Consider the following 27,999-nt stretch of genomic DNA (forward strand, 5'->3'; position numbering starts at 1 on the left):
CCTCTCGCCCCGTGGCGTCAGGCTCGAGGTGGACGCTGGTATTTGTGCAGTGCGGTGCCACACATTTGCCTCACTCCTTTTGGCGGACTTATTACAGATTAGAACAGCCCGTCTGAACCACACACTCGTGAGCCAGGCCGTGCCGTGGGCTGGTGGAGTGCGGCCTTGAGTATGCTTACAAAACCCCTGTTGAAACTGGATGGAACTGGCCATTTTTGGCCTTTTTGTTTCGAGATGGAGATAGTCGAGAGAGGACTGTTCAGTGTGTGCTAGCAGCGAGGCCACACTGTTTTGCATTAGTCCTCCTTAAAACAAGATACATTTACTTGAGAAGTAACACTGCATGCGATATCAAGGCTTATCAAGTGCATTTTGTCACTGCACTGGCAGATTGTTTTTCACTTTTTTTTATTTTAACTTGTTCATATCAGTGCACTAAGACAAAACTACTCCTACATTAAAATTCATTCTCTAAAAACAAGTCTTAATATCTTATGTAATGTGTGTGTGTGTGTATATATATATATATATATATATATATATACACATACATACATACATACATACATACATACACACACACACACACACACACACACACACACACACACACACACATAACGTATCCACATGTCCCTATATAACCTTGTCGCATTAAACGAATGCACTATAGCTGTGCGCTATTCGACTTCTTATCTAGCCCACCACCTGCCTAGATCTGTATATTCATATACAGTTTTCATTCATTTCATTCTAAACCAGTTTGTTTTTCGATAGAACACAAAAGCAGACATTTTGAAACACCAAATTATTCTTTAAAAGGACAGCTCATTCAACATTGACTATAGCTGTCAAGCTCCCAAAAACATAATATAAGTAGTCCATATGTCTCAAGTGCTAGATTCAGAAGGATACGATTGCTCTTTGTGTTAAGAGACTAAATTGTAAATCATTGTTCACTGACAATCTTCCTAAACTGTCATATGTCATTCACAATTGTGTACTTTACAGATGTGTTGTAAGCAAAACCGATGTGTTAGTTCGAATTTTGCCATTTCAGAAGTGAGATGGACCCGAATCTCAGTCTGTTCCTCGCACAAGGCTATCATATGACTTCAGAAGACTTAAAATACATTGTTGTGTGGGAATAAGCGGAGTAAAGATTCTTACTTTTGTGTTTCATGGAAAAAATAACTACATCACAGGGTTTGAAAAAGACATGACAAGGGTGAATAAATCTTCCATTTTCCGCTTTAAGTCAAACAAGCTTATACTTACAGGTTTAAAAACAGGGTTTCTGTATTTCTACATGATTTTTAGCGTTTGTTTCCTCCTTTTCCCCATCAATGTCATCCTTGTGCTCAGGTCTGATGGCTCTACTTGTTTAAACAGCTTCTTAATTGGCCTGACAACATCTCATAAAGGTCATGTGCTTCCTGAGCTGCCATTCAGGCTCTCAGTGTGAATCAGACTTAGAGAGCATGTCAATGTCCAGACTCTTCCTGCAATTAAAGTCAAGCACATGCGCCTCTCTGAATTACCGCCTGCTCCGTGTGACTGGATGTTGAGCGTCTGTTTGTTGTATGGAGCTGACGTCCCGTGTATGAAGTGGTCGTATGGCGCTTGCTGGGGTCACGACGGTCAGAGGTCACGTCTCCTCCTGGATCACGCTATAAGACGCTCTTTATGAGGAGCGCAGCGTGGGAGGGCCGATGCGTTTGTTGAGTTTGGGATTTGACTAGATTTGATGTTACGGCCCACCCAAGGATGTGTTATCGGAGTTTGTTCTGCTTTATTTCGCTCAATATGATTGAATCTTAGAAGATCCCTTTAACTGTTGTGTGCATTTTAAATATATATCACGTGTGCTCATGGTAACCCACGATTCACATGAGGTATGTGTCTAAGAAAAGTTCTTATGATCTAATAACTAATATGATAAACAATATTGTTAATCGATACAGTTTTGTCTATTTTTAAACTTCCTGGAATTGTGTGCTTCAAAAGAAATATGGACAAACCAGTTCTTTTTAGTGAATTAAAACACACCCTATGAATCTTTAGTGACTTTTCAGGCATGAATTACATCTAATATTTGCAGTGTTGGGGGTAACGCATTACAAGTAGCGTAAGTTAAGTAATCAGATTACTTAAGTAATGAGTAAAGTAACGCATTACTTTTAAGTTTACAAGAAAATAGCTGAGTTAATTTTTCAAATAAGTAACGCACGTTACTTTGTTTTCCCATTTATAGACTGAAGGAAGCCCAGCCCAGGTCAGAAAAAGTAACGCAAAAGAAACTTAATGCATTACTTTCTATAAAAAAGTTACTAAGTAATGCACTTAGTTACTTTTTTAGGGAGTAATGCAATATTGTAATGCAGTAACTTTCCCCAACAATAGCATTGACTATATATTACATACAAATATTAAAGAAATTAATAATGTTGTAAGATGTTTCATTGATTTTTATAAAATACTATATCAATGAAGTAATTTAGGGAATAGTGAATGAGTATATAGGGGGCGATTTCGAACACAGCCTGTATGTTTTTGATTCACTAAAATGAACCATGATTTTATAGGAGTCATTTGTTTGGGAATCAGACTACACTGGTCCCACTGTATATTTTGATTCACTAAAAAGAATCAGCTCAATTGAGTCATATATTCGTAAATTAGACTCACATTCACACTGTATGTTTTTGTTTCACTAAAAATAACCAGTTCATAAGACTCATTCATTCTGGAATCGGTCTACACTGGTCACTCTGCAAGTTTTTGATTCACTAAAGAGAGCCAGTTCATAAAAGTCATTCATTTAGGAATCAAACTAATTTGATTGTGGTCTATTTATGATTCACTGAAATAATCTGTCTCATAAGAATCGTTAGTTCGAGAATTGGTTATGCTTTCTTTTCACATTGTAGATTCAGAAGTCATTTGGTTCTAGTTTATATATATATATATATATATATATATATATATATATATATATGAAAAGAATGAATGCAGTTCTGAATAACCAGTTCTTGGTTCTCAACCCTAATGATTTCGCATTCTCCAGGCGTTTTTGTATTTCCAAGGTGGACACTCAAAGAAAAGAAACCTAAAGGTGAACACAGTAGGAAGATGAAGAACAGACCCATTGTAATTCCCCGTAGGGTGAGTCCCGTCTTAGACTGAGGTGACCAAAGACGTGTTTGTGTGGTCCAAGACAGCTGCTTCTGAATCCCGCTCATCTTTGTCCGTGAGGGACAGTAAAGTATGAACACACACATCATCTCTGTGCTTACAGCTGAGATATTGTTCTTTTATGAGCAGAAGCGAAGACTGCAGGCTGTGTTTTTGGGCCGTGTTCCTACTGTCACGCTCTGAGCCCCTCTGAGCCTTACCACTTTATGAGGCCTGTGTTTACACTTTCACAAAGTGTGTGTGTGTGTGTGTTCTCCAAGTCACCCGCAGTGCAAAAATGTGTGTCCTCGGGCTTCTTGTTGTAATTCAAGGTAGGCAGTGGCGTTGAGTTCACATCCTCTTGCCCCTCACAGCATTTCTTTTGTCTATTAATTTTTCACTACAAGACTAGAACGTTTGTTAATGAACTTGCCATGTGAAAAAAAAATTAAGGTCACATTGTACACTAAAGTACGGCCTGTTCACGTAACAACTGACAAAAAGTGTTTTGGAGGTTTATTTGATACATGTACTGCAATATGATGTAAATTTAATGGGAGCATCATGCAACAAGGTTCAGTTTGTTAACTTTAGTTAATGCATTGACATTAAAATAAGTCTTTTATAAATTTTGATTTTAGTTTTAGTTTAGCCTTGGCAAATAGCTTAAATAAAATAAGTTTAAAGTCCTCCTGTGGTGAAAATCAAGCTCTATCAGTTTCTGGTTGAAACATATGGCTGATTTAAACCAATATTTTCACTTGCCGTTGTGTAGTGTTTACTACAGTAAAGACCGAATGGATCAGGTATTTAGAGCTGGTGCGAGTGAGTGGAGGCGGGGCTCATTTGCATATTCATAGATAAACATATACTAAATGAAGCAAGGGTGTAGTGTTACATTCAAGCTATTGTAAGGCATGAAGAAATTATTTTCACAGGAATTTTTTTATGTCATTTTGATAATCAAAGATGAGATTTAAGGGATAAAATGATTGACTGCAGGGGGACTTTACGTTTTTTTTATATTTAATTTCAGTTATCGGTTATTTTTTTGGATATTTAACTATTTTTTTATGGTTTTAGTTGTACTTTTAGTTAACTATATAATAACCCTGCATTGGACTACAGCAAAATGGGTTTTGCTAGGCGAAGCTAGTGATAATTAACTTGTGTTTAAATTTCTCGTCTGCCAAGAACACATTCCTCGCCCAGAACCGAAGCTGGCCAGAAGACGTCCGTGAATCTGTTCTCGGCACAGCCGGCTCTGCTGATGTAGGTCCAGGTCATTAGGTTGCGAGACGTTATAAACATTGACTAATGGGGTTGTGTCATTTGTTTTCGGTTCAACTTCATGAGCTCACGCTTGCTTCATCTCGCCTGGTGCTGATTTGCATTTAAACCTCTGAAAACCTGTGAGATAATGCTGATGCAGATGTGTGAAAAATGAAACGCTTGTATTTCCTTGCTTGTCTTTATTCTAGAGCACGTTCTGCTGGTTGACGGAGCATCTAAGGATCTCCGTTTTTGGCCAAACACAGAACCAAATTGAGAACGAATGTCTGATAACGAAAGCCAGGCTTGTAGAATTATCCGGCATTCCCACGCTAACCCTAACACGCTTTCACACACGCTGCGGTCCTCCAGGTGAGCTTTCATAAGAGTCGGGTGTTGTGTTGGAAAGTTGATGCTCTGGATTTCAGAGATGGACTACGCCTCGAGTTGGCGGCAGTGCTGGGCTCTATTACGTGTGGGCCGTTAATGGTTTTATTCCTTGAGTCATTCCGCCCTTTTCCAGCAGTGTTTCTCTGTATCCCGACAACAAACACCGGCAAATCGCTCTCAAAGCATCCTTTATTATTGTGTGTGGAAGATGTTGGAAGATGACATTAGTGATTGAGAGCAGCTGTCTAGCTAGCAGACTAGCAGGATGATTATCCATCCATCCATCCATCCAATTATTATTTATGTATATTATTATTGATTTAATTTATTAATAATGTTACTTCACATTTGTTCATAGTACTAATTATTTATTTATATAACATTTTATATATTTATTAAACATGAATTGGTTTTATTTATCAATTAATATAAATTATATATCTATTAACATTTCCATTTATTTGGGACAAATAAATGTGGACATGCTCTTAATTCAGAGGCTCATTCTGTAAACCGTCTACTAATTGGACATCCCACCAATCCCACCCCGTTTCTACAAAATGCTGAAGTTTGAGCAATAGTATCCCAGCTTGTTATCTGTCATTTCTTCATCCCTCACCATTGTTCAGTTAAATCCCCCTCCATCCTTCTCTTTCACTCTACTTACATTTGCGGTCCGTAATATCCACATGCCTCATGCAGAGCTCTGTGTTCACTACATTCTTCTGTCATTATTCTTTAATTTTCTCTATTTTTCTTCATCATTCCAGTCTTCCCAGTCCCAGTCTTCTCTATCTCCAATGCTAGTGTCAGCATTCTTGTGGTCCGTGGCCCCGGGGCCGGATTCAAACCCTGTGAGAGGCCAATCCAGACGGCTCATGCGCCTTTCAGATACTCAATAATCTGTGTAGCAACCACTAGGCTATATATATGAGGGAATATAAGTCTTTATTTGAAAGATGTTTCGATTTTGATACCTTCAAAACAACTTGAACTGCTGATGAACTGGCCTGTGTGGTTTTGCTGCAGAAAATCTGATAAGACCGAAGACAATCTCCCCAATGACTCTCCACCACTTCCCTCCAACATAACCCGTCGTCTGATATCGTTGGTCTGTTTTCCTGCTGCTTATCCAACATCAAACATCAACCACACAGACAGCAATGGACAAAAAAAATATGCCAAGCCTGTTAGCAGTGAATGTGACTTAACAAATTGTAGCTATTTTTATGTCCTTCGTAATGTGAAAATACTCACCGATCTAGTTCATTTTGTCATTAGTTATATATGTAACGTATGCCAGAAAGACCTGTTTGTGTAAACCTCACTCCCCTGGCCTAAAGAGGCGCACTAGCGGCTGAAGCTAAAGGCTTCCCCACGCTGGAGACACCGGTTCGAATCCTGCTCGGAGCGGGTTGAGTAGGACAGGTTACATTTGGTGCCGTGACCCGTATTTATTTATTTTGATTATACATTTGATATGAATAATTATTAGCTTTTCATCAACATCCGAACCCCCTGTAGTTCTCACGAATCTCAGTTTGGGGAACCCTGGTCTACATGATAAGGTTCGTACTCTAGTTTTTGCCTGTAGGTATGTAACATTTAAAAGTAGGCAAGAATGAGGCATAAACCAGGAAAAAACAAATGTGAGGAGGAACCTCTTTTCCTAAGAAACACAAACCTATGTTAAGCCCTGGCGTCATCATCCTAGAACAGTATGAAAACGTCATGACAGAAAAAGAAAAGAGAGAAAGAGAAAAAAAACAAGAAGCAGAACAATATTTACTCAGCAGTAATTTTCTGTGGAATTTTTTGGAAGATAATTTGAAAAAGTCAGCTCGGGTGTCTACAATAGGCCCTTTGAGCAGCTCAGTTTGAGTCTGGCTTTGGAGTGCAGCCAGAGAACCAGCTTTCTTAAAATCACAGAATAAAGGAGACCTTTTGTTGAAAAGCTGGAAAGCAGACGCACACACACGTTCAGCTACCCACTGCCGTCGACACAACACACCCGCCTGTTTCTCCTGTGACTGACGTGTGCTCGTACGTTTCGCTGGTCAAATTTGCCTCCCTCTGATGTCTTAGTTATTGTTCTCTCAGTTTGAGTCAATAGGTAATGCTGTGTGAGAGGTTCTGTTGTTTTTAATTGTTTGACATGATCGCGCTCATTACTAATGGAAATGCTATTCGTGTTGGACAGCGGTGGGCTGTTTTATGTGTTTGTGTTGTTAAACGGGTTTAATATACAACAGATTGCAGCTGGATGGTTGTAGATAAGCAGACTTTGGAAGTAGTGCGAGCTTTTGTTGCGAACCCTTCCAAATGTACCTGTAAAGCAGGTGGGTGGTCAGCAAAGGATGTGTGTAATAACAAACAATCCTCATTATGTTCAATCCAGTGACGTAGATGGAGGTGAAACTGCACCTATTAGATTTGGCAGTTGTTCGTTTTTAATAAAAAATCCTCTGTTTACCTCAGGCTTTCTCCATAGAGGGAAAATATATTACCTTTCCCTGGCACTCAAATCCTAAAATTCCTCATAAAATCTTTGTGTGGTGCGTTTACAGATGGCATATAGGATGCTAGCTCTCTCTCTCTCTCTCTGTGTTCACATTTATTTGCATCTATTAAGTCTTATTACCAAACACATTAAACAAAGACATACGTTCAACATCAGTGAACCTAATCGACTCTGCTTCTAATCAGACCAGCTAGCTTGAGCGAAAAACAGAAGAATGTAAAACTAGTTTATTTTAATTTTTTTATTTGTTTGTTTTATTTGCAGCTTTTTGAAAATACCATCATACATATACACACATCTCCATATAGACAAAAGAAAGGTATAAAAAAAGAGCTTCCCAAATTAAACAGGGAAAATTAGAGGCAGATCTTATCAAAAATATTCACAAATATTTTCAATACTTCATACTGCTGAGATTTTTTTCCAGTTTACATATTCCAACAACAACAGCAACAAAAAAACAAAACAAAAAATCGATTACAAATCCTTCTTCTTTTAAGCAGAAGGTTTCACAATTTCATTTTTACATTTTTTTTTATTTTATAAAAAAAATTTGGAAACATCATTTGACAGGTTGTAGAACAAGTGCTAAAATAGTAACACATTTCCTCACAGAGGTAAATCAGCACAGCTCCCCACTGTCTCCGTTTGGCATTTTGCAGTAAACTTTACCTTTAAGAATCCACAGTATCTGTGGCTTAAATTTCAGAGTGATCAATGAGTGATCAATGACGGCCAGGACCTCAGTCATTTTTAGGTTGTTTCATGCTCTTTCGTTGTGTCTTGCACATGAATGGTAAGCTCTGGAGAGTTGTGAGTTGGAGTGTGTGTTTTTAGCTAATGCGAGCTAGCCAAAGAACACCGTAGTGTTTTTGAACATATTAATCTGTCAAAACGGTGTTGACTGCAAGAGGAAACTCTCTGCTGAGTAGCATGTGAATAGTGCAATGGCTAATTAGGCAAACTGACAGAATTTTTTGAATAGTGATATATGAAACAACCCCTTTTTTGGTATATAAATAAATATTTTAAAAAGATCCCACCAATTTGTAGCTTTCAATAATATATTGCAAGACTTGTTTATTTTTACAACAGAACATAATGTATATTAATCTGCTTTTCAATCAGCCGTTTCCATTTAACTTACGTTTTGTCTCTATTTCTGGGGGGAATGGGGAATAGGGGCTAAAATATAGAGGAGGGATTTAGTTTTAAGTCTGAATAGACTTTTAACTGCTTAGACTGTCTGCATTTCTAAACTAAAGCCTTTGTTACACTTGGTGGCACAAGTACATTTTAATCTTCAAAGTTTTTAATCTGGTGTTTTGTCTGCTTTTAAAGTCACAAGATATGGGGGAAGAGCAGCCGCCTGGTAACAGTCACATATTTGTACAAAAACATGGTACAGATATAAAACAAAGAAACAATGCCTATCAGTTAGACAAAGCATCATAAGAGTCAGCCTTGTTACTTAAGAAGTTTATATTTTAAATATCTTCAATTGCCCACTCAAATGTAGGACTTACGGTTCACAGTTAGTGCAGCTCCTAAGAGTTGCACACAGGTGCTACACATCAATATTTCGCCTAATTTTTTATCAGTCAGCCTTATGTCCATTTTACGACTGGCAGCCATATTAAAATTTACAAAAAACTTTAGTTGTAAGATTGCCATGTAGAGTCTTTCCATTTTTCAGATGATAAAGGGCACTTAGGAGGATGTCATTTTGACAGAAATTTCCTTACAGGATTGCACCAGGAATCACCTAAATGCCACTGTCTCTTTACAAAAAAGCTGGTGGCTGTTCTTACTGTCCTCTGTGGTACCCTGTAAAGCAGTATAATTCATGCTTTAGCATGTAAGTAAGTCACAAACCTTTTGCAATATCAGAAATACGAGGGTTTCAAACTGTTCATGTTGTTGTTCGCAGTACAGTGATCTTGCATGAGGGGCACCTCGTAGTCCAAGCCACCATTCTGCGCGGTTGATGGACAGGATATAATCTCTTGCTTTTGGGGTAGTGCCCCATTGTCCATACCCTCCAGCTCCAGCTGTGACGGATCACATTCTAAGTCCAGGTGTCCCTTTGATTTCTTTTTGTGCATGTAGCAAGCTACCCCAACAGCCACAGCTATTAGGACTAGCAGAAGAAGGATGGCGACTGCAGGAATGATCATCGTAGTGAGCTTTGGGTTCTCCAGTCGTGCTCCAGTGGGAGTTAGCTGCTGACTGACCGTCTGGGCCTCTGTGCATACACGATCCAAGCCCCCAGGATCACCCAACGGACTGGCGCATACAGAATATGTAGAGTTTGGCTGAAGTCCACGCAGCGTGTACTCTGGATAAGAGGGTGGAACGTTGAGCTGCATGGGACGTTTGTCCAGTCCAGAAAGGTTCTTGTAAGTTAACTTTACACCACGGATATGCGGGCGCATATCGATGTACCGGTGAAGGTCTAAGAGTATAGAGGAGCTAGTTACCATTGTTGCAGTTATTTCAGGTTCCATAGTGCCGATTATTGTAGGGAAGTCCTCATGGGTTGGTGTTTTTTTCTCATTTTGACAGTATGGCCCTGATGTTCCCGGTAGACAAATACATTCCAACTGTCCTTCGTTGTCCAGCCAACATGTTCCTCCATTTAGACAGATATTGGTTGGGCAGAAGGTTGATCTTAGGTCTGGGTCGATACTAGCACTAGGGGTGGGAGGTGGAGGGTCATTGTCGGTTTCTGTAGAGGGGTTATCACTAGGTTTGGCAGGGAGTACTGCATGTGTTGTACTTGGTAAACTGGTAACCGGAGCTGGCGGTACTGCAGTGGTCTTTACTGTCCGAGTCGTAACGATTGTAGTAATCGGACATCCGAATTCTCGGTGCCCCAGTCTCTCCAGCACCTTCCCAGAGTTAAAAGGAGGAAAGTGACAGCGTGTCTCTTCCGTCCTACCCAACTGAATTCGCTTGTTTCGCAGCCAACTAGGAAACCAAGCCAAATTGCAAAGGCAATTGAAAGGGTTTTCCGCGACAGCCAGTCTTTCTAGGTGAGGAAAGAGCTGGGATAAGGTCTCTGGTAACCCTTGCAAGCTTAGATTGCTGATATCCAGCTCCTGAAGCTCTGAAAGTTTCTCAAAGTCTTCCCATTTCATAGGTCCCATCGGATTCCCGGCCAAACTGAGACTAACCAAGCCCCTTGCTTCCCGCAAAACTCCTGGAAAGGTTGTTAACTGATTGTTGGAGATGTCGAGCTCATGAAGGTTCTTGAAGCTTCCTAAGAGCTCCAAGTTCAGACTGCTAAGCCCCAGCCCACCCAGTTTCAGTGACTCCAACTTGGGTGTCTGGAGGTCATTTGGCCCTGGCGAGGGTATGCTGTTAAACCGTAAGTCTAGCAGAAGCAGATGGGGCATTTTCAGAGCAGGCATTGTTGTCAGTTTGTTTCCTTGCAGCTTGAGCTCCAGTAGCTGTTGTAGTCCATCAAAAGCAGCAGGATGTATGTACTCTATAAAGTTGCTGTAGAGATATAGCCTCTCCAGAAGTTCCAGTCCAGCAAAGCTGTCCTTGGATATGTGAACGATCTGGTTAGCCGACAGGTCCAGGTTGTGGAGAGAGGACAGGGGTTCAAATACGCGATCTGGCAGTTCGGTCAACTTGTTCTGACTTAGATCCAGCATCTCCAGGCTGTCCAACTCAACAAAATCCTCTTGGGAAAGGGACTCAATGCCGTTCTTGAACACATAGAGATTCTTAGTCGTTGTGGGTACTTCGCTGGGCATTTTAGTGTCTTTGCGGCTAAAGCAGAATATGGAGTCTTGGGCTGCGCAGGAACAGTCCTTCGGACAGGTGTCGGCCAATACCGGGAATGACCAGAGTTGATAGAAGAGGAGAGGCAGCAGTAGAGGGAGGAAGAGCTTCATGTTGCTGCCTTCACATTCACCCCTTCAAGCCTGCAATGCAACAAGAAAACCAAGTAAACATTTGCTCAATCAGCTTCATATTGTATTTTTTGACTTTGAAACATTTAAACACAACAGTCTTGACACTTAAAATTTGTCAAAGTTTAGGGATGGCATGAATCAACAACTGAAACTTTAAAGTCATTTGCAAACATTTGAGTACTTAATAAAGTTACTCTTTTGTTTTGTATTGCCTCTCAGCAACTTCAAGGAATACTGCAATACATGCTGTGTTTTTTTATGAGGTCAGTCTTTTTATGTGGCTGAGTAAAAGGGTTGCTTTAGACCAAGTGCTTTCAAAGGGTGATCAAAGGCGAGATCTTGTTGTACTCAAACAATAGATTGTGGTAGTGATGTACATGCCTGCTGGACCCTTACACTGGAATTCAGGGTGATGTTTGTTGACCTTATTTTTCTTTGTTTATCAAACAAAACATTTTATATTCCAAAAACTATATTCCATATAGTTGACAACAAACATATGGTATCTCAAGATATTTTATGAAGTACTCTTTCAGGAATGGTTGAATGTTGTATAATAAGTGCCCTAATGAACATCGTCTAACCTGCTTTGTGCATCGTTCCACCCACAAGTCATCTAATTGCAACTGTTTGATTGGAACATTTAGTTCCATCATCGTTTACAGCACACATACTGAATCACTGTTGCACATTAGCTCATAAGACTTTACTTGCCTCTTTTTGGGACTTTGTACACTTCACTTTGTCATTTCATATTCATTCATTTTTATATTTAGATCCATAGATGCACTAATTTACGTCAATAACATTCAAGCCCACAATTTTTTGGGACCTGAAGACCTGACCTTGAACGCCAGACACAGATCTCATCAGATGAGCTCAGACACCTTTAGGGAGGAACGTGAGAGTCAGGGAGGAGAGCGAGAAAAAGAAAGATAAAGGGATATGAAGCTGGGAGACTGAAGTGAGCTGGGGAAACAGTTTATCATCTCCTGTGAGATCAGTCGCTGCAGTATCTGGCCTTGAAAGGAGGGGTGGAGACGTTTCGCTCTCCCTTACGACTTTCCTCCTTCTGTTTCTCTCCTGGACAGTGTGGGGGGTTTCTTGTTAGAAGTTCATGCTGAGGTGAAATTCTCTCACTCAGTTTTATTGGACAGTACAGAGAGCTAGTAGGATCATTATGTTCCCTCCTGCTGCATTATTGAAGCATCACTCTCAATGCCCTGCTGGTGATCCCTGCACTGTTCGGCAGTTATTTAGGAAACGTCTCAGAATCTAGTTAACTTTTTTGGATGTATTTTATTCTATGTTAGCTGATAGAAAGTTGTTAGTTTTGTTGTGAGGTCAATGTAAGTTTCTAAAGATCTTTGTAATAACATCTGGATATTTTTCAAATATATTTTAAGGTGCATTCTTGTTGACAACGAGTGGAAGTCATATAGATATGCAGTGCTTCTATGAAGTGTCTTTGTGTAAACTTTGTAGCCTGACACATCTCACAATACCAGTATGTAGGTGTTAAGGAAACTGTTTTTCTTATGTCACGTCCATCAGCAACACATTTGGTTTCCTATAAATAAATTTGGGACAGTCATCCTGAGAGTGAAAGAGAGAGAGATGATTTGCCTGTCTTTTGCCATTTTCTTCCCTCTATGTCTAAAAAGCAGTGGAGCAGGTTTAGACATTCCTGTTGCTCTGTCCCATTGACTTGCTGGCTGTGATGCAAGCGTCTGTCTTTAGACAGTGGGTTTAGTTGACGCTCTGTGAAAATAAAGCAGGGACTACTGCCAAGCACACGCATATTTTTCTGAAACTAATCCTCTGCTTATTACGTGTGCTCTGTTTGGTCTGTCTGCCTTTTTTCCTATTTAATGAAACTTTTTCTTTGCACAAGAGCAAAAAAAATGTGTCTGAAATGTCAGTACTTGGAAAGAAGATCACATAGGGTTCAAAAGGACATGAAAGAAAGTGCTTTGTTATGTTCGGGCACTGATATCGATTCACTCGTACTGGCATTGCACTCTCTGACATGTTTTGACACCGTATACCTGTTGTTCGTCTAATGAGCTCTAGCTGTGATCTATCTAGTTGGAATGATGTTGATCAACAAGATCTTACAGCAAGGGTGGGTGAAAGAGTAACACGTACACCGTTTCCTTCACCAAAAAGCTCTCGATGGTCTCCATTCAGCGATGCGTAACGCTTTACAGTCCGGGAGACCTGATTAGTTGTTTGACTAGAGGCAATGATGGAAAAAAAAAACACGCTTCCAGATAACCTGATAACAGGTGGAACACTGTGGCTTATGGGCAGTTAATCATGAGGGGGGTTCGTAGGTCACCGCCGTCCCATGGTGTTTGGCTCTCAGAGTACCGTGGGAATGTTGTGAAGTGAATTTGTGCGATATTGAGCTGCCATTTTTAGCTTGTAATCCATCCTGCATTGCTAAAGATATGAACAATACCTCAAATCAGAACGAGAAGAGATGTGCTATCCTCAGAGCTATTTCTCAGAGCTTAGAAATCTTGTAGACTTAAAAGAGCATATAAAGAAGTCTGAAGATTGAAGCACTACTAAAAGACGAAAGGCTGAGAGTGTGAGCGATGAAAATAAGGCGTAAACCAGGGAAAGACACAAAGAAAAGCCCTCCGAACATCAGGGTGGTGTTTTTAAACATGAAGGGAAAGTGGATATAAGATACAAGAAAGAAAAACCAAGAAGGAGGAAAGAAAGAGGCTTTCTGTGATAGATTTGCTGTCAGAGGGCAAAGTCCACTTCCGTCCCTCAGCCAGCACAAAGCATTCAGACTGTGGCGTAGTGTTTCACAGCATCATCTGGCATGTGAAGAGAGACCTGCCGAACCTGATAGATGAATGAGGATGAAGTAAAACCTCAGTCCTCCCTTCCTGAACTTTAGGGAAGCCGAGCTTGATAGAAAGATCAGAAGGAAGTGTGTAGGGCTAGTGCACACTAGGATCAAGGGGAAAGTACTCTATCGGAGATATACCTTTTTTCAGTAGCATGACAGCAATATCTTAGCTTGACTGTACTTTATCAAGTAGAAGCGACTCTGAGTGAAGGGAAGCATCTGGCGGAAAGATGAGGCTTGGTATGAAGATAAAGCTATTGCCTAAACATCGTTTTTAATTTTGGCCGGTGTTTATCCCACTCCGCATCATTTCAAACCATCACAAGGAACAATCTAGTCAGCCGACAGAGACGCACGGAGTGGGAGTTGAGTCTGATTTCAGATAAACCCCCATCCAGCTCACACAGATACTCCATCTTCCTCCTTCACTTCAGCGGCCTGCAACTTATCAAGCCGCAGATAAAAAACACCTCTCAGGGATTAACCTAAAGCTCTCAGATCTGCTCTGAGTGTCTCTTCAGTCAGACAGAGCTGCTGACCTGTCACATCTATATACATATCACTTCAATAATAAATTTGCCATCAAACTTTAACATTATAACTACAACTAGTTAAAAAAAATGCACATTCCTACTAATCACTGACTTTAAAGATCGGTAACACTTTACAATTAGGTTTCATTTCTTTAACAAACGTTAACATGAACTAACAATGGCAAATACTGATCTTGTTAAATGTTAATTTCAACCTTTACTAATTCCTTATTAAAATCAAAAGTATTTATTAATATTATTTACACCTGAGCTAACTTGTATTTTTTATTAATTAATGTTAACAAAGGATTGCTCATTGTTAGTTAATGCATTAACCGATGGGAGCTTATTGTAAAGTGTTACCAAGATCTCTCTACATCTTTTTCAGTTCCCCTTTTCCGCCGTCAATGTGTCGTTCAACCAGCTGGTGCTTTGCATATCCCCGCATGGGACTATTTAAAGAAATGTATTTGCCATTGAAAATGTGTTGATTTAAATAGAAAGCTGTTGATAAGGACGTTATTGCTCAAGGCTTCTACCAGAAAAAAAAAAAAAGGCTGATAATGGTGTATCACGGTAGGTTATTGTACAAGATTTGAATATCAGCTTCTGTATAGATATTTTTGGTAGTTTACAGTCAGTGAGCTCTTTCTAGACATCATAGTTGCTTCATTAACCCCTAGCGCCCACATCACTGTCTCTGAGAGATGAAACATGAAACAAACTGCCTCACCTGACCACAGCTGGACCCTGTTACCCACAATGCACCAGTACCATCCCTCAACCTGAGAGTGCACGGCCATAAAACACTGATTCGTGACAGCGGGGAGGGAAACGTACGCAATTCAATACCATTTTAAGGGCTTTCTCAAATCGCAAAATCTTACCAGGGCACCGAAACATTTGCTCCCTAAATAATCCCACAGTGAGCCGTAAAAACTAGGTAGCATCGATGTTTCCGTAAAGTTCTGAAGCATGAAACTTATCATGCGAGTCAACTCACTGCACATAATGACACGCGATAGATGTTTTTAAAAATACAAACCATTATTTTATTATATTTCAGCTTAAACATACATTGCTAGACGGGTAATGAACATAATCTAGCTAACATTTATCCTTTATCAATGGCTGAAATGTTGCACGTATATGTAACAATCAAAGCATTTATCATAATGTACTTTAAATCACATTAACAAATAATGTCAGAAAGATATCAGCTCTGCTGTTGATCATAAATACCAGTAGTGATGTTGTACAATGAGGACGTCATGTTACTGGAAATAGAGTCGTCAGTGTCCCAATATGTAGTGAGCCAGGATCCTTTACTGTCCTTACCAATGCCCCGAATTCATGCGCACGATATACTGATTCATGACCTAGAAAGCCAGTGAGCTGATTGAGACGCACCCAAGATGAGTAGACCATACAGAAGCATGTCAGTTTGAGCACACGCCACTTTTAACAGGTAAACAGTTTACAGGAAGTGTTTCAGTGTTATGTAATGCGACTATACCTGCTAAACTTGATGTTGTGTTTTTTTTTTCCCTTTGTCAAGGAGTGTGTGTAGTCATTAAATCGGGTAGAGTGTATTGTGTTTTGAATAGGACAAAGAAAGAAAGACCACGATCAGTGACGGCCTTCATGTCAAGTTCACGAGGTCAAACACTCACTCGCTCTGATATATTCATGTGATGTGACCACAACAAAAAGAGACACATCAAAGCTAAAGGTAACGCTGAGTGCTGCTCTGATTCACGACTAGGACGGTTTTGTTTCCATACAAACGTCTGCACTCTGCCTCGCTCTCTTTTTCTTGTTTTTGAGAGAAGAATAGCGTTCTTTTGGTTCAGGATTTACAGCGGTGACCTGGATAAGAGCATGTCACTGCCATTACTGTCTGTGGAAAACATAAAGGAAAGTCCTGAATGGAGCCGACTGAAGAAAAGCACAGCTTCCTACATAGTGTTGAGAGTTAAAGGAATAGTTCACCTAAAACAATATTCTTCATGTTGTTCCTAAAGGAGCAACTATTTCCCATACCATGAAAATTATACAAAGAACATAAAGGTGGTCTATATGACTTTAGATGCTACTGTATATTTGGCTTCAGCAGACTTAGAATAATACATTTGCTAAAAATTAAGAGGTCCTTCAAAGTCACATATATTCAAATACAGTAAGATCTAATAATACATATAGTATTTTTCATTTATAAATGTAAATATTCTTAAATGTATGTTTAAATATATTTTTAACATTAAATATATTTTACATATATTCAAATACAGTAAGTTGTAATATTATGTAATATTAAATCATTTTAAATTCTACAAAATTAAATCTTACATTTAATAAATATATTTAAACTTTTAATGAATAAACTAAATACATTTTAATTTATTAAAATAATTGTTTGTCTTATTTAAATACAGTATTATCTTATAATATATAATAAAAATTCTAAATGTTATATTTTATATTTATGAAAATTATCAAAAAATTATATTTCGTCACGTATTCAGATATTAAATAACACATATACGTTTAAAATGTTATTACATTAAATACTATTAAATTTAATCAATACATTTGCCGAAGAGCATTAATTCTTGTGCGTCCTTTTATCACAATGCAGCAAGTTTGAATGTGCTGAACAAAATGAGTGTGAGTAAACGATGACAACATTTTCATGTTTGGGTGAACCATTCCTTTCAAGATCCAGTCCAGCTATAATTAAATGGACAGGGACTATAACAACACATAAAGGATTCATTCTAGATGTTCATAAGTTTGTAATTGTTGCATATCCCCTTAACGTCTCCCTCAGCTCCGCTCATAGTGAATGCATTGAACACGATCCCCCAGATCTTTCATGGTGGTGCTGATAAACATCTTTGCCCACAACCTCAGCCTGACACACTCATTTAAGAAACAAAGAATCGACAGTGTTCACCGTTCACTTCGTTGCACATCTGCAGGATGCAGGAGGCTTGTCTGGGCTCTGTTTTGTCTGCAACTGGATCACATCAGGTCCTTTTGTTTGCGATGCCTCAGATATCAAGAGAGAGGTTTCGCTGCAGGTACTCGCAGGTTTGTGTAACGGGCAGGTGCTTTCAGCCGGTTGTCGCCCTCGGGGGTTGCATTGAAACCCAGCGCTCCAGACGCGTGCCTGCGCAGACGCCGGGACACTGTGTGCTTCTCCAGGGACGCGCCGCGTGGGAGACCGGAAAGGACAGACTGCAGATGTGAGCAGTCCAAAAGGAAATGGATTTCCAAGCGCTTGCTCTGAGGAATTATCTTTGCGTCTGCCGCTGAGGCCAGATGTCAGGCTTCTAGCAAACGTGCTCACTTGTTAGTTTACATTTGGCCCTGATGTCCTCCATCAGCACCGCTTGATCAATGATCTCAAAGCGCACCTTTATTACAGAGAGACTCTTCGTTGGGATTAGCTCTCTGTGAAGGCATTGTAAATGTATGGAAGCCCATTTCCATCTCATAAAAAAAATAAAAAAAATCTTGCTTTGGTAAATCGCAAAGTCTAAACTATGACAAAAGTTGAAAAATTAATGGTAAATGGGATAAAAAGTCAGAATTATGACATAAATCGAAAGTCAATTATGATATAAAGAGTCTAAAATATAAAAAGTCATGAATTATTACATAGTTAAAATCATGAGATAAGTTGAAATTATGAGATAAAAGACAGTTATCAGATAAGATTAAGATAACTCAATTATAACAAGTCAATTTTGATATAGAAAGTTATTAAATTATTAAAAGTTTTCAAATATTACATAGTCAAAAGTATGAGATAAAAACACAATTATGAGATAAGATTATGAGAAGTCATAATTAGGACATAGGACAAAATTATGAGATAAAAAGAATTCTAAACTGTAATTACTCTTTACCGCATTTGACATTTTGACTAAAATGTCGAAATTATGAGGTAATTATGACCAAAAAGTCAATTATTACAAATGTTGTCTTGTTAATGTAATAAATCTCATAATTCTGACTCTTTTTCATAATTATGACATAAGTTTACCAAGGCATGATTGTTTTTCTTATGTGGTAGAAATGGGTTTCCATAGTTATGAGATGTTAGCATTGTATATTATTCTTGATTAAGATTGTTAGGAGCCAGTTCGGATGAGACACTCATCACACTACACTGCCGATAATCTAAAATGAGATTTGAGATCATTTGATTTTGTTCCACAGGTCTGCAAAGGTCACAAGTCACTCAGTGACAGATAAATACAGGACCTTACTGGTTTCCTTGGGTTACACAGGAACAATGGTGATCTGTGGCAGCCTTTGAAGTGCTCATAGCTAGCTAGTGAAGTTGGTCAATAGTGTCATTTTTCTTTTCTTTTTTTAAAGACTGACAGCGGTTTGAAGCGCCAATAATGCATTCATTACAATGAAATAGGGTGACGTGACCATTAATGATGCAACAAAATTGAACCAAAAAAAGTGCAAACGTTCCTAACCTGTATGACTTTCTTCCATCTGTGGAACATAAAAGAAGATATTTGGAGTCCAAGAAATGTTTCAAAACATCTTCTCTTGTGTTTGACAGAAGAAAGTAATGCTGGTTTGATGATTATGATGCCAGAAGGTTCAGTTTAGGACGGTGAACTGTCCCTTTAAGAAGGCGCTGTGGTGTTGAACACCCAGTCTTGAGGTCTGAAATGAAGTGTTAATGTGTGTGAGGCCTCGCTGGACCGGAGAGGAAGTAGAGTAGCGTCCACAGCTGTGATGGCTTTAACACAGAGAGACAACGGCCAACTACAAATAATAATAATATGAAGGTTGCTGGGTTAAGAGAGGATGAACTTATGTAACCCAGTGTGTGTGTGTGTGTGTGTTGAATTTCACTGTACCTCTGCGACTTGCTTGTAACTCTAAACATTCGTTTGAAGTGACTCTACCTGTTCTGTCATTCAAACAAGCGTCTGCACGCTTCCTTTTTATCAATTGTTTTTTGATAGGAATCTTAAGCAAATAGCAGTTACTTGCAGCTTATGTGGGTTTTTACACACGCAAATCAAACACAACCTCCAGCTCTTCGTCCTTAACATCTCTTATGCGAATCATTCGTGACGGACACCAAAAGTGGCCAGCAGGTAAACGCTACACATTCTTAGTTGTTTTACCAGTTTACACACTCAAACACGCTTTGGGCCAGTCAGACTGGTAACCCAAAGTTTGCAGGATCGATCCTCAATACTGGCAGGAAATGTCCACGTTTTGCTGTGTGTGTGTTCACTAACTTGGACAGGTTAAAAGGACAAATTCTGAGTATGGGTTACCATACTTGGCCTTCACATGTCACTTTATTCGCCTCTATTATTGGTGCAGCAGGTCAAAATGCACGTCTAAATCTCTCTGTGTCTAAATCTCTCCGACAGTTCTTCTATCAGAGTGATCAAAAGCCCATCGTTTTGTATATTATAATAATTATAATAATAATAATTGGTTACATTTATATAGCGCTTTTCTGGGTACTCAAAGCGCTTTACATGGAAGGGGGAATATCCTCAACCACCACCAATGTGCAGCATCCACCTGGATGATGCGACGGCAGCCATATTGGGCCAGAACGCCCACCACACACCAGCTTAATGGTGGAGAGGAGACAGTGATGAAGCCAATCAGTATATGGGGATGATTAGGAGGCCATGATGGACAGAGGCCAAGGGGCAAATTTGGCCAGGATGCCGGGGTTACACCCCTACTCTTTTTCGAAGGACATCCTGGGATTTTTAATGACCACAGAGAGTCAGGACCTCGGTTAAACGTCTCATTGGAAGGATGGTGCTCTTTGACAGTATAGTGTCCCGATCGCTACACTGGAGCGTTAGGTCCCACATAGACCACGGGTGAGCACCCCCTACTGGCCTCACTAACACCCCTTCCAGCAGCAAACTGGTTTTCTCAGGAGGTCTCCCATCCAGGTACTGACCAGGCTCAACCCTGCTTAGCTTCAGTGGGCAACCAGTCTTGGGCTACAGGGTGATATCACCAGCAGCCAGCAGACAATTATGTTAGTTGCACATCAACACAACATTACGCTAACATGCAAGACTGAGCATCAAAGATCTGTCTGATAAGAAACATTTGAAACAAGTCGTTTATAAATCAGGAAGTGGAAGTTGACTTGGTGGCCGTTTTGTAAATGTCACAGATGTCAGATATGAGCACACTTTTCATTCTCGTCGTCACATGAGGGCTGACTGGTCTATTGACAGCCAAGAGCCCATCAAGACATGTAATTGTCTAGGAATGTCTTTATGTGTTGCTGGTGACAGCATCTGGAAGGCTGCTTTCTTCCTCATTCCAGCCAACTGTGATATCTGGCCACGATAACCTGCTTGTGCAACTTGTTTCTGTTCCGTTGGTGATTTTTCGAGTCTGGTAGCCCTGGGGCCGTTTTCCAGAACACATGAACGTCTTACACACACGGAAAAGATAAACATGACATGCGGATCTGTCTATTGCCTCATGGGTTACAATAGGGCACATTGTTTGCCCAAAAGACCCCGCAGACAGCCGAGACGTGCAAGATAGACCAGCAACGGACTGTGGTTCCCATCCATGCGAGAACATCAGGCCTATCGACATGTTGCCACCCGCAACACTTTCTATTGCTCATGTATCATACACTCACAGAACGACTGTGGAGACCTGTGGATTGATACAGGTGAGGTTCTTTTTTTTTTTTTTGTACAAATATCCCGACATACTTAAATCAAGATAAATTTACTTGAAAAGCAAAATGAGGCTGAAGATATCAAGGGCCAGATTTACTAAACCCTCTGTTGGCGTTTAAAAACTGTTTAACCCTGTTTATTAAATCTGAAATTTCTTAAACCTATCGAAATTAAGTGAGTTTTTGTTTAAAACAAGAAAAAAAATCTGCCAATGGGATCAGAAAAATAATTGTATTTTCCCTTTTAATTAAGTTTATTTTTCTGACCCCATTGGCAGATATTTGTTCACATTTTGAGCGTAAAGTCACTTAATTTCAATGCTCTATGCTCTTCAATGCTTCAATACTGAGTGAGATTTTTTATTTTTTTTGCCGTGTGAGCCATAAAGCGAGAAGCTGCAAAGTGCTCTTCTTTCCCAATATCCTCAGACACGCTAACCAAGTGCTCTGGAAACATTCTGCCCTCCTTTAAACATTCAATTTGAGCAATCCCATGAGCCTCTTCATGTTCACCCATCCTTCAGCACGTCGAGATCATCGGCCCTTGTTGTGCACAAGTGGCCGCTCGCCATGTGCCTAAAGGATGGATGGAAACCACATGCTCTCTATCCGTCGTATGTCACGAGCCCGCGTCTATTACAGTCTTGTGTTTGAGCGTAAACATCTGGACATACGGGTGTGTATGAAGGGTGTGTGTTCACGTGCATGGCTCTGTTGTGTGTTTTTGGGTTAGGTAAATCTTAGCATTGTGCTGTGAGTCAGGCTGCATAGGCTGAGTCTAATCGAACACCGTGGCTCTACTCTTGCGCAACTTATCCAAACACTAACGCACACTGCAGTGTGTACACAGGAGGAACTGGATACAGAATGTCGGAGAGCACTCGCAGGCTCAGTGTTAAAAACAAATATGAGCAGGATGTCACTATGTGCAGGAGTATCGAGTAACGTCGCTTCAGCTTTTATGCTGAAAGAGGTAGTGTTGACACAGATGCTCCTTCCAGAAAGGGACAGATGAGACAGATCGGAATTCCTTTAGTTGCAGGAATGTACATGAACAACTCATAATCGTCTAATGACATGCGATTCAAAACTTTATTATACTCTTTATTGTTGAGCTCTGCCTTCTGTGTCTTGATCAACAGGGAGCAGAAGATATAAAGGAATGGGTGAGCTGAGGCCTGTGCCGGGATGTTGGGACAGGCCATGACAGGGTGAGGGGAGTTAGCTGGGTTATATAAACTCTTGTCCCACCTCGGGCATGACAACACAATCTTCTAAAAGAGCTCAAGGCTTGAGTGCTATACATGCTGAGCCAGGCTACTTTACGAGACACAGGAGGCGGAGAGAGGCGATTATAACCAGCTTTCACCATTGACTCTTCCAAAAGTTTCAAGCATCGATACTCAATCCTGTTCCTGGAAGTCTAGACTGAATCCCACTTTCTACACTATCTGTTCCCAATAGTAGACCTGTGAGATGAGGTTTAGTGCATCCCTAATCACAGCATGTTGAAAACTGTGTTTTTTTTTAGCTTAATTACCCACAATCCCTTTGTGAAAAGGTTATCATTGATTTTTCTTTTCACATTTATATTTGCAGATACTCCAAATGAGTAATATTCAGTAATATATCACTATAAAACTAGTGTTACATGCAAAGCAATAGCATTTTATAAATGTATGAATTGCAAAAATGTAAAGAAAGAATTTGAAGGTAATGAGGTTAAAGCGTATACGCAAACAGTATAGGTGTCTGTGGCATAAAGATGTAGTTTAATGCCATTGTAATTTGCTTCAATATTGACACTCTCAACATTCTCAGAACTTCGGTTCTCTAAACATTTCCAGTAACTTTTAGAGAATGTTTGTTCAGTGTTTCTTGGTCTTTAATAACGTTCTCAAAACATTAGCACAAAAACGTTCTTTACATATCCTTCATTGAATGTTTTTTCTGTAGCGTTTAAGTGTGACATTCATCAAATTTTTTTTTTAAACGTTACTAACTACTTGTTTAAGAACATTTAAAGTGAACTATAATATTTGCAAAATGATCAATTGGAACATTCCCTTCATGTTTTCTCTGATGTTCATTCCGAAATAACGTTTTCATAACTAACTGTTTTTTGTTGGGCTCCAGCATACTCAAACTTTTGTACTTTTCATAACCAGCAAAGTATTTGCATTCAGCGCATAGTATAAGTATGCAAACTGAGAAGGAGCGCGACTCGCGAGTGCTGTAGTTTTCCACTGAACCCATAGACCCTGATTGGCTGGTTCAGGTGTGTTCGATTAGATCTGGACCTGAACTTGAGCAGCACGGGTTCAAACTAAAGTTTACACAAACACACATTTACTCACTAGACAACTTTTCATTAAACTCTCGATCTAATTTCAGAGGGGGTTTATTGAGACGGGATGTTTTGTGGTTTTCTGCCTCGACTCAAGCCAAATGTGTGGGTTTGGAAGCTGTGTGTGCCAGATCGCTTAAGCATCTCCTCAATTCTGGCTCTCGAGTTCGTCTCCCAAGCTCCTAAAAGTGTTTTCACATGTCATTTGCATTCAAGACAGGTAGATGTGCAGACTCACCAGGGTGTGTGAGACGGGACGCTGGCTCTCCTTCTCTGTGTTTCTGGCTCTGTAAGAGTAGGAGAAGGTCAAAGGTTCAGTAAGCGTCACACAGCTGTTTGTCCGACTTTAGGTCTGGGCTGGAATGCTTCAGGAAGTGTGTTTTGGGGGGATGAGAGGGTGCACGCACAGGCCTGTCTGCATGTTTGTGTCCCACAGATGAACAATCACCTCCCTCTCTTTATTAGTGCCGTTCTACCAATGGGGTCAGACAAATAATCTTGTTTTCCCTTTGAATGAAGTTTATTTTTCTGACTCCAATGGCAGATATTTGTTCTTGTTTGAAGTATAAACTCATTTATTTTTGATACTTTTTTCAGAAAACAAGACGTACCTCAAGTCAGTTACATCATAGAAATGCTTAGATATTTTACTAGAAAACAAGACTGAGTAAGAAAATAATTTTCTTACTCAGAGATTTAAACATATTAATCTTCTAGTGCATGCTATGGACATGAATGTCGCTTTGCATAAAACGCAAAGCTTCGGTGCTTTTAGCACATGTGAACCATGCAAGAAGCTGCAAATTACAAAGGAAGTAGTCAAAGAAAAAAAAAAGTGGATTTTTTCATCTGCTTTATTGTCCACCAGGAAAAAATTAGAAGTCTGATTACAACATCTCTCCTCAACAACATACACACACATCATGTCTTTATATTTTCTTGTATGCATCTGCTAAATGCATGAATGTAAATGTGATTTGGAGATTTTAGGTAATAAGCGGTCGAGCAGGAATACTGTAGCATTCTGCTGGTAAAAGGTGTTTGTAATGGAAAGAAAGCGAGCTGTGTTTAAGAAGCGGAGAGTATAGAGGTGTTGAATGGAGTCGAGTGAAGCGTTGCAGGCTGTCCGGAGTGTTTATCTGACACACACACACACACACACACTTAGTGCAAGAATGCAGGCTGACAGCTTGTCCCTGTCTTGCAGTATCATTTTAGATGTGTTAAAATGTGTATTCATTTTGTTTCAGTTAATTCATTTGCCGTTTCTGTCTTCATGTTCAGTCGTCTCAGAAGCAGCTTCTGTTTATTTTACTCTCTGTGTTTGGATTCACTTAACTTCACTTTGGTTACAAAATTGTCCCCAAAAGTGAGCTAAATCTAACAAAGATCCAGGTATACCCACAAATGTAAAATGGCTGAATCATATACAGTATATACATACAATAGATTGATCAATTTAGTGATTCCTTGCTGAATAAAAGTATTAATTTCGTAAAAAAACAACAACAAAAAACGACCCTAAGTACTAACATTCTCCCTTTACTGTGGTTTTGTCGTTATATTAGGGGACTTTACTGTCTGACTTGCATCTTTTGTAAATATGACACTTAAAGTCGTGTGATGTTTAAAAGTTTGGGTGAATTTATGACTTTCCTCGAGCAGCCACACGATACATTCTTTTGCATGAAGATATCCGAGTAGATTCTGTGTAAACACTGTTCAAATACAAGCGAGATGAACACACACAACCTGGTCATCACACTATGTGGCCTGAGGCAGATGATGAGGAAAACTGTGGTGCTGAACAGGTTGTGTGTGCGTGAGCGTGCGCGTTTGCGTGTGTGCGTGTGTGTTTTGGACGTGGTTTGATCAGATAACACGCCACCTGTGCACGATACAACATCAGAAAATCACTGCTTTCCTCTTTCCATGTCAGTCAGAGAAGCGTTTTCAGCTTCTAAGTAATTATTAGACTTACACAGTATTCTTTGAAGTATCTTGCAATAACATGGAAGTGTGAATCTCACAAAACCTGTCAGGGTCATATTTCACCCCTAAAGAAAAAAAAAGAAAATAAATGACATTATGGCTACTGTGATACAAAAACAAGAATATATTATTATTTAAATGATAAAATATTCATAAATATATAGTGATAGTATGTGTTGAACAAATGAAGAAAGGTGCTGAATTGCAAAAAATGATCGTAATTTTAACGGTAAAAGACTACAGTGAAAAACTGTTAATTGGTTAACAGAAAGTTTCCGTACTATATACGGTAAATAACTGTGATAGATCAGTTACAGATACAGTTTTTGAAAGTGAAAAAGAACAACTCATTGTATAATTTACAATGAAAAACCGTAAATTGGCATTCCCACAATTCCCTGTGTGACACTTCACATTTGATGTATTTTTGTTAAAATAACTGTTTCTTCATAGTTTTTTGTTATGTAGTACATTTTTGTTATGTACATTAGGGTTTTATGTTACATTTAATGTTGTTAAATTAATGTTTATTGCATTTTTTTAATTTCATGTGTTACCATGATGGTGTTTAATGTTTGTGTGAATGACACTATGCAGCTTTTATAAATTAGTATTAACTTTCTTGTGGAAGAGCTGCTTGTGATGAGCTTTGATTGATCATGTGACTCATCACTGCTGTGATTGGTGGTTATCAGTGTATTACAATGGTACAAAACAGATATTAATAGTTCAATAGGATGGTAAATTCACATTATATCAGATAATAAAATACGGTTTATTACTGTAAATTTTAAGTTAAGTCTGTAAAACCAATAACGTTGCTACCGTATTTTTGATGGTAAAGTTCTGGCAACCACAGCTGCCGGTTTTTTACCGTAAAAATCACGGTTTAATTTTTACAGTGTGGCATAAAACATTTTAGTAAAATAATGAAAAATGTTATTATTTTCTTTGAATTTTGGAGTGAAATATGACCTGGAGTTTTTTTGTGTGTTTTTTTTTATTAGTTTTTTTATGAGATTTGACCATAATATATGAATATGGTAATCAATCTGTAGTATGGATGGTAAATATGAAAATCAAAGTGTTCATAATTCATGAAATCATTCTCTACCTAAAATATTATTGAAGTATGTTTTACAAGAAAGTACAGTGACACATTATTTAATTATGCCTTGTAATGCATTGTATGACCTTGTGAATAATCGTATCCACAGTTATAATAATAAGCTTTATTTTTATTAAAATATTTTGGTTAGTCTTTCTACTTCAACATTTCTTAATTTTCTCAATTTTAATTTGCCGATTCTTTGTAATAATTTATAACCTTTACTAGTGATTTCTTAGTAAAAAAAAATGTTTCTCCACCATTTTTTCTTCCGTGTATCATTGTGTAATTGAGTCTAAAGTTTCATTATGAATGTTATGATTCACCGTGGTATTTATGTTCTTTGAGGATTGTTAACACACAAACACGGGGTGATTCAGTCGGCAGCACCTTGAGTATTAAATATGAGTCGCTCCGCACTTCTGCAACACCTGAAACTGGATATTTGCTCAAAGTATGACTGACTCAACACCAAAATACACCTCTGAGACGCTGAGCTACACGCGTCAGGCACACTCGCTCTTAAGTGCTTTAACTAGGTCATGTGCTGTGACAGCGTTCAGTGTCCGTGTTTCTCACTATATGCTCAGCGGTATCTGTCGGGGACTCGCTGTAGTTTGTACTGAGAAGCAGTCGTTCTAGTTTTGGGTGGTTCTGTTGTGGCCTGAAGTCTGCTGCTGATAAGGCCAAATTACAGATGTCAACAGCCTATGTTTACATGCCACATTAAATTGAAAGAAAGATACAGTGCTCAGATAGTAATCCTGTAGGAATCTCTTTAATATCGCCATTGTTTCTCCCAGACAGCAATGCGAGTAAATGCAGACTTCCAGAGTATTTATGATATCTCCAGAGATAAAGACCCTAACATGAGTGAGAGTTGAGGCTCAGATTTGCCAAGATAACAAAGTCTGCAATCAAAATCTCAATATGAACTCAAACATTTCTCACCAAAATGATCCGAACTGCCGTCCACATTAATTGTACAGCCCTGTTATCTTACTGTATGGCAACAACTGACTCAAATAATTTCAATTAATTTAAACTTAAATGTAACATAGCTGTTTAAATGCACTGTAAAAAAAAGTTGCGGCCTTACATTTTTAAGTACAATCAACTTTGATGTTTAAGTAATTTCAACTTAAA

At 39.1% G+C, this 27,999-nt stretch overlaps 2 protein-coding genes and 1 long non-coding RNA gene across 5 annotated transcripts in view; 1 reads left to right on the forward strand and 2 right to left on the reverse strand.

Moving 5' to 3' along the window:
• LOC311278113 overlaps window positions 1–27,999 on the reverse strand; it is a 415,099-nt gene that overhangs the window by 334,507 nt on the left and 52,593 nt on the right. The window lies entirely within an intron of this gene.
• Window positions 1–27,999, forward strand: part of coro7 (coronin 7) — a 162,529-nt gene that overhangs the window by 81,960 nt on the left and 52,570 nt on the right. The gene's annotated exons all lie outside the window — the stretch shown is intronic.
• Window positions 5,534–27,999, reverse strand: part of vasnb (vasorin b) — a 28,222-nt gene continuing 5,756 nt past the window's right edge. Inside the window, exons 2-4 of one of the 3 annotated variants that reach the window (XM_084388343.1) lie at window positions 25,735–25,810; window positions 23,992–24,040; window positions 5,534–11,292 (exon numbers count right to left, since the gene is read on the reverse strand). In XM_084388343.1, coding sequence (XP_084244469.1) covers window positions 9,244–11,262 — 2,019 coding nt within the window. In that variant the 5' untranslated portion in view covers window positions 11,263–11,292; window positions 23,992–24,040; window positions 25,735–25,810 and the 3' untranslated portion in view covers window positions 5,534–9,243. The remainder of the gene's footprint in view (window positions 11,293–23,991; window positions 24,041–25,734; window positions 25,811–27,999) is intronic. The other 2 variants (XM_084388342.1, XM_084388344.1) reach the window with 2 other exon arrangements.

Source organism: Rutilus rutilus (assembly GCF_951802725.1).
Source record: "Rutilus rutilus genome assembly, chromosome: 1".
Classification (NCBI taxonomy): domain Eukaryota; kingdom Metazoa; phylum Chordata; class Actinopteri; order Cypriniformes; family Leuciscidae; genus Rutilus; species Rutilus rutilus.